The sequence below is a fragment of the Marmota monax genome, unplaced genomic scaffold (genome assembly GCF_021218885.2).
Source record: "Marmota monax isolate L192 unplaced genomic scaffold, Marmota_monax_Labrador192_F-V1.1 WCK01_AAM20220418_F8-fsc00061, whole genome shotgun sequence".
NCBI lineage: Eukaryota > Metazoa > Chordata > Mammalia > Rodentia > Sciuridae > Marmota > Marmota monax.
In genome coordinates, this window is record NW_026695230.1 from 12,588,210 (window position 1) to 12,603,079 (window position 14,870).

Here is a 14,870-nt window from a genome sequence, read left to right on the forward strand (position 1 = left end):
TTTATTCTGCGTTCTCTCTTCAGTATGGATAATTAGCTATAATATAAAGTTGAAGCTTTTTAGTTTTATTTAGAGTAAATATATTTTCATAGTTAAAAACTCAATTGAGATTGATATCTTTATGTTCAAAGTAATTTCATAGTTTTTACGTTCATTTAGTAACTGATTTTTGATGATTCAGTGATCCTTCAGGAAATGGATTTCCTTTTCTGGGAGCATTCAAAAAATAAACCATGTAGCATTTGCTTAGGGATTTGAACCAGCCATTGTGCAATTCTTCCTTTTCCCCTTTCCCATTATTTTTATTTCATTCATTGAAATATTTATATATTATTGAAATATTAATTTATTATATGATTTTAAACTTTTTGGAAAGAAGGTATGAGGTAACCATGAGGAAAAATCATAGAAAAATAGTTTATCTAAAATAAAACCATTTATTTTACTGTTTTTGATATAAAATTCAAAATTTTAATGAGTTGTCTTTGGCATTCTCTGTGAAATTATACTGAAATTAAACTTAGGAAGGTCTTTTCCTGATTTGGGGATTTCCCTTTGACTTTTATGTATGATTCTCCTTACTTTTCTCCATCAAATTCAACTTAACAAAAGTATAGAAAAAGTAAGTATATAAGAGCAGGCATCAGGACACCTGGGTTCTAGACGAGTTTATATAACTTTGTTCAAATTGTTTATTTGGTCAGAAAAATTTGAATAAAGTTTATCATTTGGTTTCTTTTGGTGTTCACAGTCTCTGAAAGTCAAATCTGATCTACTTTCTTTCTTTTGGTACTGGGGATTGAACAGGGGCACTCAACCACTGAGCCACATCCCTAGCCCATTTTGTATTTTATTTAGAGACAGGGTCTCACTGAGTTGTTTAGAGTTGCTTAACGCCTCGCTTTTGCTGAGGCTAACTTTGAACTTTTGATCCTCCTGCCTCAGCCTCCCAAGCTGCTGGAATTACAGGCGGGTGCTGCTGCCCCAGGCTGATCTACTTTCAACCAAATACTTCAGTCTGAGCACTTTTCAAGATCAAGACTATTCTGTATACTAAATTTTTATTGTTTTTTAGTATAAAGAGTAAATAGTAGTATTTACTATTGAATAGTGATATTGTGAACTTTGATAAAGTTACCCAAATTCTAAAGATGTTTGCTGTTTTTTATATGGAAATTATAATACCTACATTGCAAGGTGAATGTGAAAATTAAATTAGATGTGAATATACTTTAAAAATGTATAGTCCAGATATTCTATAACACTATTGAGTTTTCTTACAATTTTATATGACTAGGTAGATTTAACAGTCACAGGCCTAACATATGAAAAGATGTTAAGTGTATGAATTGTATAGATAAGGCACCTTCTTGTGGTAATTGCACTGTAAGTAAACACAAGGATGTTTACATAGATTTATTTTTTGAGCAGAAATTAAATTTCTATTTGGCTTCTTTAACTTGGTTAAAGAAATAATAACATTGTTGTTTGGTGTTACTAGTTGCTTTGTTAAGCATCTTTTAGTCATTAAGAAATGTGTTCCAAGTGATATTTATATAAAGAAATCATTCTATGGAATTGTTTTTGCCTTTTGGTATTATATTCATGTTTGGAAACATGACTATCTAAATAGGAGTTAAATATATATACTAGATATGAATGGTACACTGTCAAACTGTTACATAGGAGTAGCAAATTTAATAGATAAGTCATATGAAAAGTACCTAAAAAGACTCCTGGGGCTTATGGTAATCTGATTTTTGGCACTTTGTATATTTAGTGTTTTATGATCCATTCATCACTTTTAAAATATGTCACAATAATATCAAGTACATAAAATTCTATGGCTATTTTATTCTGAGTGGAATAGATTTAAAGGTCAACACTACTCTTTTATGTAGGTTATGGGTGCTACATGTGTGCTTTCAAAGCAATAGTGTGAGGAAACTTGAAGTGGGATGGCAGGACGGCCTCATCCCTATGACAGTAACTCCAGTGATCCAGAGAATTGGGATCGGAAATTGCATAGTAGACCTCGTAAACTTTATAAACATTCAAGGTAGGTAGAAAATATGTATTTCACATATCAAAGCTCTGCTAAAACTGATTATAAAGACTACTACTGCATTTGGTTGTGGCAAGTCCTGTCAGAGTATGGGGGATGGTTTACAAAATATTGTGCTTGTTTATATATCTCCTTAATTAGCTTACAGAGAAACAATTCTTTCTTTTTAAGTTTTTATATTCACATTTGTTTTAAGATTTATTTCTATCTCTAAATTATGTTAAAATCTTAGTTGACTCCATGATCGAGTATTATAATTGGCTTAATTGGAATCTCTGGCAAGACCAGTTAGTTCTTTGTATTTTAAAATCTATAGGAATTTATTTTGTATTCTAAGTTTATTATATGTTCAGATTACACATGATAATTTATAGTTTTGTCAGTGTTTTCCTCAATACATTTGTAACTGTATGAATTTATATTATGCTGCCATACTGATCCTAATGGGAAAATCAGTCTTTTTTGGAGTGACCATACTGGTTCATTTAAAGTTTGATGCATGAAATGAAATTCATTTCAAAAGTTTCTGCTTATCTATATGTTTTTTTTAAACTATCATTTTGTGCTGTGAGACTAAATGAGGAATACCTCATTTACAATACTTTGTGATCTGAAATTTTAGGATATTAATTGACAGCTTATAAACCTCACATATTACAGGTATGTAAGCATGTTTTCATAGAGGATTTTGCTGGGTGAATATTGCTTAGAGGATATTATTGAATATTTAACTAACTAGAATATAAAATTCTCCTGATGACTGATAACAAATACTAGGTTTCTTGAAAAAAACATGCCATGATATTGAAATCTGTTTTGTAATTTTTAAGAAATACTTTAGGTACTTTTAAACTGTGTATTACAGCTAAGCAACATGAGTGGCTGATACTTTTTAAGTCCCCTGACAAGAAGTTCACTGACATTGCAGACTTTTAATGGGATAAGATCGTAAAATGTTAATGTGAAGTTGACTTTATTAACTTATAATTACATGCCAAATGATGTCAATGTTTTTTTGTTTTGTTTATAGTTAGTGAGTATACATGTGTTCTCCAAATGGGGCATTAGTTCTTTTTCTGTTTCATGGATAATTACTTAGTCTTTGAGATTAAAGAGGCATTGGATTGTGTGAGGTTATATTTTTATCTACTCTTGTGTGTTTATTATACAGGTGAATTATATATTATCCTTCCTAATTCACAATTTTTTTCTTCTCATGTATACAGTGCTACATTATATACTGAAGAGGTGATGAGGGTGGAAGTAAGCCATTGTTTGCTTTATAAAAGCTACATGCATACAGTGGGAAAAATGTTTTAAAACTTTCAGTGCTTTTTCCATTCTGTTTGATTTCAGTAACAAATACAGCTCTTCTTGGTAGATGTAGCATTGGTAAATTAATTAATCAATTTCTTCCGTCCCTCCCTCCTTCTCTCCCATATAGTGCTAGGGATTTAACCCAGGGCCTTGTATATGCTAGGCAGGTTGTCTATCACTGAGCTATGTCCTCAGCCTTTCATTAATTTTTTCATCCTTTTGTAAGGTGGGCTGCAATAATATTTAGGGTTGTTTGAATGAAAAACATTAAAGGGAAATTAAACATATCAGTAAATTGATTTTAAAAATTATCTTATGTAAAAACCATGAAGTTCTTTGAGATTACTTTAAACCTAATTTGTAAAAAATCTGCCCCAAAAGAACAGCTTATTTTTAGAGATCTCTTGTCCCTATGCATTTAGAAACAGAATACTTGGAAGTATTGTTTGACTTTTAAAAAAATTTTACTTTGGGAGTTTATTTAGTTACTAATTTATTTTTATGGTGCTGGGGAACAAGCCCAGAGCCTTCTGCATACAATGCAAACACTCTTACCACTGAGCTACATCCCCAGTCCCCAGAATATTTATTTACTTACTTGTGTATTTATTTATTCCTTCCCTCTCTCTCCCTCCTTCTGTACCTATAATAGAAGAATCCTGGGGGCACTCTCCCATTGATCAACTCCTTATCTATCTATCTATCTATCTATCTATTGAGACAGGGTCTTGCTAAAAAGTTGCTGAGGCTGACCTCAAACTTTTGATCCTCCTGCCTCAGCCTTCAGAGTTGCTGGGATTTCAGGTGTGCACTACCTACCTGCTGGGAGTAGATAATAAACTGATTGACTAAGAGGTTTTAAAAAACAAACATTAGCAAATTTTATTGAGAATCTTCCTTTAGTTTAGGAGAAATTTTAAAGTATATGAGGGTACTGCTTGGAAATGCTTTAATATTCACATATGGAACAATTAGAGTACTCAAACTAATTAAATAGTGGTATTGAGTTGTAAAGTTCAGAGAATGAATCAGTATCAAAAATAAGGCTTGAGGGCTGGGGTTGTGGCTTGGTGGTAGAGGGCTTGCCTAGCATGTGTGAGGCCCTGGGTTCGAATCTCAGCACTACATATAAATAAATGAATAAAATAAAGGTCCATCAACATCTAAAATAAATTAAAAAAAATAAGGCTTGAGAAAATCCTAAGGTGATTAGAGTATTAAGTATTAAGGTAGATGGAGGAAATTTCTGCCAGGGACCTTCAGGAGATTACTTTGACCAGATCTGAAAGTAGAGCTTTGGATATTATTATTGTCTCCATTTGGCAGATAAAAACAGGCTAATATCCTTGACCAAGGCCATTGAACTTATAAATGGCATAGCTGAAATTTATAAAAAAGCCTTTTTTTCTTTCTTAATTTTTAAATAATTTATCATAATCTACTATGTATAATGAACCCCTGTTTCCCATTACCCAGCTTGAAGGTACCAACTTGTGGCTGATTTTGTTTTATTTGTGCATCTACCTACTTTTTTGAATATTACGGATTTTATTTAGGGATGTTTGTAAAAGAAAACCAGACTAAACATTGGCCTAAGTTGGGGATTTAGTTTTTTGTACCTAAGAAATCTAGAGGTAGGTGATGGCTGAGTATTTTTAATTGCTTTAGGATATATCAGGATTAAAAATCTCTGCTTTGCTTGGCTTTTCTCTTATAGTCACAAGGTGGGTATTGTAGCTCTAGCCATCATGTCTACCTTCTAGACAAGAAAAAAGGGAAAAGGAGCAGTTGGAAAGGGATTCATTTATATCAGGAAATTAAATTTCTTGAGATTTTCTAGCAGTTATCTACTTAATCATTAACTAGAGCTGTGTCCTGTGGTCAGTTCTGGATCAGGGAGACTGAGAATGTTAGTTTTTGAGCTGGACTTATTGCTATCTCAAACAATTGGGGATTTAAATTTACAAAACAAATAAGTGAGCATAGGTTTCTTTATTGTCTCAATATTGTAGATAATCTAAAAGTCATCTTGTTTAAATATGTATTTCGTTTATATGTATTTTTGAATAGCCTTATTTTTTCAGTGTCTTAGTTTTGAATTTTTCCCCTCTTTCCTTGCTGGGTGTGATAAAAATAAACTTTCTGATTTACAAAAGTAATAGTAATGGTTGCAGTCTTTTCTGTTCTGATGGGTTGCCATCTGAGGTTTGTAGGTATTGACTTTATGATTTCTATCTAATACAATTTTAAGGTACTTTATTTTCTGAACTTTCTTTTGAATATAGATTTGTGTATGTGTGTGTGTTTAGGATTGAACCCAGGGATGCTTAACCACTAAGCTACATTCTTATCCTTTTTTATTTTGAGACAGGGTCTTGCTAAGTTGCTTAGGGCCTTGCTGAGTTGCTGAGGCTGACTTTGAACTTGCCATCCTCCTGTCTCAGCATCCTGAGCTGCTAGGATTACAGGTGTGCACCACTGCACCCAACTTAAATATAGATTTGTCTAGCACTCTGATATAAAAGATAGAGAAAGCTGTTCTGGACATAGATAGACTTCAGGTGCTGGAGTCTCTCTTCAGGTGGTATAGAAATATATTACTTAAAAATCAGTGAACTTTGTTTCTGTGTGAGTAGTTGTATAGTTAATATCTACATAGAAGGGTTTGGTAGTAGCTAAAGATGTTAAAAAGTCATTTTGGTTGAGGTATATTTGGTCTAATTATGACATTTTTCCCTTTTATTTATGAGTTAGAGGAATCTTTGTGTTGGGCGGGGGTGGTGAGTAGGGGGTGGGATCCTGGGGATTGAACCCAGGGTCTTGGGTATGCTAGGCAAGTTTCTACCATTGAACTACATCCCCAGCCCTTTTTATTTTATTTTGAGGCAAGTGTTGTTAAGTTGCTAGATTGGCCTCCAAGTTGTGATTCTCCTTCCTCAGCCTTCAAAGTAGCTGGGATTACACCTGAATTAGAGGAGGTTTTGCTATTTTAAAAAAGAAAATGAGTTCCTCTTCTGTATAATGTGTATAGCAAGAATATATGCTTAAGGCTTTTGAATATTTGAGTTGGGCAGAATGACTATATAAAACTCTGATCTGCAGTCTGCCCAGGTTGCTAAAGATAAATGCATCGTACATTCAATATCAGACTTTGCCGCAAGGTTTCATTCCCCAGAAGTACGCATGCTCATTTCTTCTGAGCTTTCCATTTTCCCTTTTAAATCACTTCATAGTTCAGCAGCAGACTGAAAAGTTCGGTTGCTTAAAAGAATATTTCTTGAGTGAATTCTTAAAGTGCAGATGATATTTTCCCTTTGGTTTTAAAGAAAAGCATTATTGACCAGAATGTATACACAAATATTGAAAGGAAAAAGGAAAGTTATCTGCATCCTAGTTTTCTAAAACCTGGCAAGCTGTCAGAGCTAGAATTAGCTTTACAGATGGCATTGGCAACATATCTACATATCTCTAAGCCCTCATCCCCTGCGTTTTCTTCACCTGTCTATCAGTTACAATATCCAATCACTGTTTAGAGATGGAGAAATGGGATGATCACAGCTCACACAATGCTGTTTGGTTAGAAACGTCAGTGCTGCACAACCCACGGCTGAGTCAGTGTCTGTGAGAAAATGAACTGAATTAATATATAGAGGGGGTTGAATCTCTGAACATTTAAAGCCTATATATCTGCAACAGCATTATTACACAGTAGAGGGAGGAAAGCTAAAGGAAGTCTGTGGAGAGGTGAGGTAGGGGGAAATTTTCTGATTGTTCAGAAGAATCTTGAAGATGATGGAAATATCAGATGTGCTAAAGTTTCCTAGTAATGCCCAAGGATGCTGACCTGGCTTTCAGTGCTGCATTGTTTGAAAGAGCAGAGTCCCTTTATACTCTGATTTCAACATTTTTTTCTTGTTTTTGTGTGTCTACCTTGGCATATGCTAAAGGAAGGTGTGTATGTATTTATTACATGATATCTTTGTTTTATAATTATATACATATACGAATATGAGGGAAAGATTGAGAGGGATATGTTGGCCTTTGTTTGATTGTGATCATTTACATTTCTAGATGAAAATGGTCATATATCTTTCAGTTTAATGGCAAGTTATTTAAAATAAATGAAGTATATTTTTGTTGTTTTCATGATTTTGATGTTTTTTATTTAATGTAACTTGGGAATGCATTCCATTTGATACTGTATTTTATGAATATAAAAACTTAATTAAGGAAAGACTAATTTTGAGATATTTTTGATATATTTGAAAATAAAATTCAAGATAGAAATGAAATAATTGAAATAATTTTCTAAAGATGGAATTGGATATATTTTTATATTGGATGAATTAAGAATTAGTTTAATTACTTATAATTAGTGGTATTTTACAGGACTAAATGTATTTGGAAGATAAAGCCTAATGTTTAAAATGACTTTTATAGAACATGCACTCTGAATAGAAAAATCTACAACTGCCACTGAAACAGAGAGTAAGCCAGATAAGTTTTGGGGTTAGTGAAAATTGATTTTCAACCAGATAGAATTTCTAAATAAAGATAATTGTTCTTCTGTGAGGTTTTAAATCTAGGCAGGTGGCATTGCTTACCTAATTAGGAAATGTTAGCACAATTTAAAGCATTTTAACTATGTTTTATTCCTTCTGCCATCATTACCACTATCCTACTGATCATTTATTTTCTAAGGAATTTTGGGATATTCAGTATTTTAAAATTACTTTATTTTTAGTGTGTGTGTGTATGTATGTATGTATGTAGTTCTTTGCATCCTTTCCTTAAAATACAGTGAAGTTCTTGTGATTTCCCCCGTTTAATGTCTAAAACTTTGGTCATCTTGCTGGTTGTCAAGGCTTATTTATGTATATAGTTGAATTAATCACATTATGCATATATAAATTTGTGGTTTTGGGTCCAGAGATGTTTTTCTAAGCTTGTTATAGTAATAGAGTTATAAGAGCAGAATCTCAAGCTAGACCTTTTTATCTTAACTTTTTAGAATACTTTCCTGTGGTTCTGCTGATTCTTTTAAGATAATAATGCCTGTCATTGGAAAAGTAGTACGTTTTCATTTCATAAATTTGGCAAACACTGGAAGGCCTATAAAAGAAAATAAAAATATCCTATCAAAATAATACTTTTAAGTATTTTGGTATTTATAGCCTATTTTTCCCCTGGATATACATTTAATGTATAAAAACCACACATGTATACTTAAAAATGATTTCTAGATATTACTGTATGAACTATTATATAACCTCTCCTTTTAGAAAAAGGAAATTCTGAACATACCCTGGGTCATGAAATTATCTGATACATTATAATTGAATTACATAGTTTTATGTATGCATGCCTTGTAATTTATTTCACCAGTCTGAGTTTTGATACTTTATTAGAGAAACAGCATGATTCCATAGCATAAATTTCTTAAGAAAGGAAGACTATCTAAGAGAGTTAGGTAAAAATATAATTTTGATATTCTTCTGACAATAAAAGATCCTTAGCATGATTTCAAAAGTGAGCTCTTTAAAGATCTGCACACTACTTTTAAATATCGGTCTACAAGGTCTTTGTCCCAACCACTGAATGTTGGTATTGTAATGTGAACGAAACCATAAGCAGTAATATATGTTGAGTATCTCTTATCCAAAATGCTTGGGAAATATTTCCGATTTCAGTTTAAAAAAAAAATTTGGAATACTTGCATATCAACAGGGAAGTATGTTAAGGATGAGACCTAAGTCTAAACAAGAAAGTCGTTTGTTTCATATATATAATATATATATATATATATATATATATATATATATATATATATATATATATATAAAACCTGAAGGTAATTTTATGTAGTAATTTTGGTGCACTTGAGTTTTGACTGTGACTTATCACATAAGGTCAGGCTTGGAATTTCTCACTTGAAGTGTCCAAGAGGATTTTCGAGCATTTTGAATTATGGTGCTTAACCTATAATGAATGGACAAAGGTGTTTACCAAGAAAACTGTGTTAACAAAATCAGGTGATGGGTTAAACTTGACCCACAGGCCATAGTTTGCCAACCTGTCTTAACACATTAAAAATGCTTATAAAAGCATGCATAAATCAGTTGCTTCAAAAATATATTTAGTATAAAACCTTTAGTTTAAAATACTAGGGTCATGATATTTGTTAGAGTAATAAAAACAGGTTATTTTCACTTAAAAATAAAAATTTAGAATTGAAAATAATGCTTCTTTATTAAGGACAAACTAATTCAAATGAATAGGAACATCTGATCAGAAATTTACAAGGAGGCTCACTTCATTTTTAAGAAAAAAAAGTTTTTAAAAGTGTGATTGAAAGTTTTTAAGAACCTTGTCAATCTTCATATCTATATTCCTACACAAGGGCACACATATAGTAGTATTTGACAAAAGAAAGTGCTGACTTACTATATATACTGTGAAACTTCACCTATATTTAAAAACATGAATAATGATATAATAGGTTATGATGTTAATTGGTGGGAGTATTTAAAGTTAAAGAAAATAATTCCTTTAAGGGGAGTTGGACCTATCATGTATGGTTTTATTAGGTGCATATTGCAAAAAAAGGGTCATCTGTAAATGTATACCATTCACATTGTAGATATTGTAGTGTTATGTATTTGTCAACAATTTTCTGATAGGAGTGCTGCTTATATCAGTTAATTCTGGAAATTTTTCTTTGATAATTTATTCCCATTCATTTTCTCTGTTCTCTTTAGAGCATATGTATTAGTTGCATGTTGACCTGTTTTAATTAGTTGTATAATTTTCTTATCCTTTCACTTTTGCCCATTTCTTTTTCTTTCTTTTTTTTTTGTACTTTTGAGTGTATGTCAAATATTTTCTTTCAACCTTCTTAGTAATCTTTACTGGGGCCTCACATGTACAAGGCCCTCAGTTCAATCCCCAGCACCACCAGAAAAAAAAAAATTGATATTACTGTGTTTGAAATTTCTTTCTTTCTTTCTTTCTTTCTTTCTTTCTTTCTTTCTTTCTTTCTTTCTTTCGTTGGTTGTAGATGGACACAATATCTTTAATTTATTTGTTTATTTTTATGTGGTGCTGAGAATCAAACCCAGTACCTACATACATGTGAGGCAAGCACTCTACCACTGAGCTACAACCCCAGCCCCTGTGTTTGGAATTTCTAAGAATTCTTTCTTTAAATTTTTAAAAATAGCAGTCAGTCTTTGTTTTACGTATATAGTATCTTTTTATTACTGAATTTATTGGTTATAGCTTTGCTTTTTTTATTGTCTCTGCAGTGTCTGCTGCCTTTTTTGTTCTATGTGTCAAACTTTTTTATTGTGAGATAATTTTAGACTTATAAGAAGTCACAAAATTATGCAGTGAGTTCCTATATACTCTACCCAGATTCTCCCAAAGGTAACATCTTAAATACTTAATTTAACTAATGAAGTATATTATCAAAAACCAGGAAATTGACATTTTATTAACTGTTGACCTTTTTTGGATTTCATCAGTTTTTACATGCACTCTTTTTCTGATACATAGTTAGTTCTATGGCATTTTATCATATGTGTAGATCCATATAATATCCACCAGTCAGGATGCAGAACTATTTCATCACTACAGAGAAACTCTTTGCTATTCCTTCTTTATAGTTACACCTCTCTCCATCTGTACCCCTGGCGATCCCTGAGTTGTTTCTCCATTGCTATGATTTATTTTGTCACTTTGAGAACATTAAATAAATGGAATTATATAGTACCAACTTTTGGGTTTGGATTTTTTTTTCATTCAGATAATGCCCTTAAGTTCCATTCTCAGAGTTACACATATCAATATTTTTAAATTGATGAATAGTGTTCTATACCACATTTCAGTAATTCATTTAGAGAGTAGCATGGTTTAGGTTATAAACTTTGCAGTAGAGTTGGATTTTTAAAACTATATTACTTTAAGAATTAGACTGTTTTTCAGTTGTAGGAGTCTGTACCTAACTGAATAAAACAAGGCCCTTAAGTTTCTCTTCAATCTTTAGGAACAGGTTTACTATTGAAAACTTGCCATAATTAGAATTTTTAAACAAATGAAGTTCTAAAGTTATATGCAGAAATCCATACGAGATAAGTAGAAAAATTTAATGTAAATAGATATTTGTTCCTAACAGTGACCATGTTAGTAAGATTTAAACATTTTTAGAGACTTCTGCCTGTTCATTTACCATATGCTTTGAAGCATGATTTTGAAATGAAGTGAAAAGTTGGTATTATATATAGAAATCAAAAACATTATTCATAAAGTTGTAAAATTTTATAATGGAGGTTTTTAGTAATTGGGTTTTATGTTTAAGGTGGGTTTATTTACATAACTAGAGATGACAGACATAATATTCCTTAGTTGATGAAAATTGTCATCTCAGAGGATTCTTGATTAAGAATGCTGATTTGAATTTTTATCATAACCTTATTTGGTAATATTTGTTAGTCTGTAAGTATGCTTTTAAATGGTGTTCAATGTAGATGGTAATTGTCTTTAATATGACTGTTGAAATATATGCTTCTGGTTTCTTGGGACCATGAACTATTAGAATGGTATCCCAGAGTCTGTGCAGATTGATAAGTAGAATTTAGGGAACTCTGGTGAGAAAAGCATAAGAGGAAAAGACTGTTAGGAGAAGAAAGTCTTTTATTATTTAAGTGTAAGTTGCAGCATCCTGATAGGGTATTGTCAAACAGGTTATATTTTGGCTAAAAAGCCAGTTTTTGTATATAACTCTATTTTTGATATTTGTAATACACCCATGAAATCACACCTCAGTCAGGATAACGAAACATATACATCACATCAAAAGTTTCCTTGGGGCCTTTGTAACTCTCCCCTTCCAGTTCCCGTACTTCATGCCATGCAGCCACCAGTCTGTTTTCCAACACTGTACATTAGTCTTTATTTCCTAGAATTTTATGTAATTTTTGTCTTCTTTCGCTCATAATTATTTTGAGGTTGATTCATGTTGTAATTTGAGTCAATGTTGAGTCTCATTCTTTTTTCATTGTTAAGTCTCATTCCATTGTGTGGATATACACAAATGGTTTAGCCTTTCATCTGCTCATAGATATTTAGTTAAGTAGTTTCTATTTTTAAGCTGTTACAAATAAAGCTACTAACAATGTTTATATATATATATATATATATATATATATATATATATATATATATATATATATATTTATTTATTTTAACATTTTTTCTGTTTTTCCCCCTCCAGATATGTAATGTTTTTTCTCTTGCTCTTTTTTTTTTTTAAATATGTTTAGTTGTCAATGGACCTTTATTTTATTTATTTATATGTGGTACTGAGAATCGGACCCTCACACATGCTAGGTAATCGCTGTACCACTGAGCCACAACCCCAGCCCCTCTGGCTCTTTTTTTTAAAATTTGTTGTTTTTAGGTGTACATGATAGTAGAGTAGTGTCAACTTTTTGTCCATTATTTTGACTTTTTTTTTTTTTTTTACTCTTTTGTTTTTTAGTTGTAGTTGGACACAATACCTTTGTTTTATTTTTATGCTGAGGATCAAACCCAGTGCCCTGCACATCCTAGGCGAGCACTCTATGGCTGAGCTACAACCCCAGCCCCTTGAGGTGTTTTTTTTTTTTTTAATTTTGAGAGCTCTTTACATATCCTGTATATAAGTCATTGAGACATGATGTGCAAATATTTTCTCTCTATAGTTTTATTATTCTCTCCACAGTATTTTTTGAAGAGATGAAGTTTTTAATTTTGAAGAAGTTCAATTTTCAGTTTATCTCTTTATGAATTGTGCTTTTTATTTCTAGAAGTTTTATAGTTTTAGGTCTCTGATCTATTTTGAGTTAACTTTTGTGTGTGATATGAACTGTTGACCAGAGAGATCTGTTTTGTTTTGTTTTTTCCCTTGAAGTGCTGGAAGTGAAACATCCATTGTATATCTGCTTGTTCCAGCACATTTGATGAAAAATTCTTCCCTGAATTGCTTTTGAATCCTTGTTGAAAATCAGTTGTCCACATACATGTACACGGTACTTTCCTGGTGTCTCTATTCTAGTCTATTCTACTTGTGTGTCGTGGTACCAAGAACACATTGTGTTCATTACTACAATTTTAAAATAAGTCTTGAAATCAATTTATATGAATTTTTCGGCTTTTCTGTTTTACAGTGACTTAGGCTATTCTAGGAACTTTGCATTTCTCTGCGTGTATGTCTGTATGTGTTTGTGTGTCCTTGCATATGCTAAGCACACACTTTACTGCTGACCTTTACCTCATCCCCCTTCTTATAAATTTTAGAATTATTTTATCACTTTTGATAAAGAAATCCACTTGGTTTTTTAATGGAATTATGTTGTATCTATGTTTAACTTCTTTAATACATACAGTGCTATTAAACTTATCTATGTCTTAAGTGAGCTTTGGTAAGTTTGAATTTATCCCTTTCTTCTAAATTGTTGAATTTATTGGCATAAAGTTGCTTATAATATTCTCATTATTCTTTTAATATCTGTTCTATAGACTTTGTAAAATATGGACTCTATCATCTGATATTAGCAATTTATATCTTCTCAGTATTTTCCCTAGAGGTCTGGCTAGAGGTTTATCAATTTTATTGATTTTTTTTTTTAAGTGCCAGCTTTGTTGCCTTTTTTAAAAAATGTGGTGCTGGGGATTGAACCCAGGGCCTTGGTGCATGCAAGGCAAGCACTCTACCAACTGAGCTATATCCCCAGCCCTCCATTGTTTTTTTTTTTTTTAATATTTATTTTTTAGTTTTCGGTGGACACAACATCTTTATTTTATTTATATGTGGTGCTGAGGATCGAACCCAGCGCCCCTCGCATGCCAGGCGAGCGCGCTACCGCTTGAGCCACATCCCCAGCCCCCCTCCATTGGTTTTTATCCAGTATTTTTCTGCTTCTAATTATATTGATTTTCACTTTTTCCCTTTTTTGGGGGGGTTGGGGTTTCTCTAAATTGCTGAGACTGGCCTCAAACTTGGGATTCTACTGCCTTAGCTTTCTGAGTTTCTGGGATTATAGGCATGCACAACCGTGCCTGATTTCTTTGTCTGTTTTCATTTATTTATTTAGAGAATTTTTTTAATATTTATTTTTCAGTTTTTGGTGGACACCTTTATTTTATTTTATGTGGTGCTGAGGATCGAACCCAGCACCCCGCACATGCCAGGCGAGCGCGTTACTGCTTGAGCCACATCCCCAGCCCTACTTATTTATTTTTATGTGGTGCTGAGGATGGAACTTGGACCTTGCACATGCTAGGTGAGCGCTCTACTGCTGAGCCACAACTCCAGGCCCTGTCTGTTTTCTTAAGGTAGAAACTAAGGTCATTTGCCTTAGACTTGTCTTCTTTACTAATATAAGAATTTAATGCTGTAGTTTGCCCTCTAAATACTACTCTATTGCTTGCCTCACACTTTTTGATTTTT

The 14,870-nt window shown here is 32.3% G+C and overlaps 1 protein-coding gene across 7 annotated transcripts in view; it reads left to right on the plus strand.

The window, feature by feature from the left end:
* The window catches only part of Btbd10 (BTB domain containing 10), a 58,567-nt gene that overhangs the window by 16,890 nt on the left and 26,807 nt on the right, over nt 1–14,870 (plus strand). For 3 of the 7 annotated variants that reach the window (XM_046438030.2, XM_046438028.2, XM_046438029.2), the window contains one exon: nt 1,902–2,059. The exons of 3 other annotated variants lie outside the window; for them this stretch is intronic. In XM_046438030.2, coding sequence (XP_046293986.1) covers nt 1,959–2,059 — 101 coding nt within the window. In that variant the 5' untranslated portion in view covers nt 1,902–1,958. Of the gene's footprint in view, nt 1–1,901; nt 2,060–6,371; nt 7,334–14,870 lie in introns of those variants that run through there. One more of the 7 variants, XM_058576966.1, reaches the window with a different exon arrangement.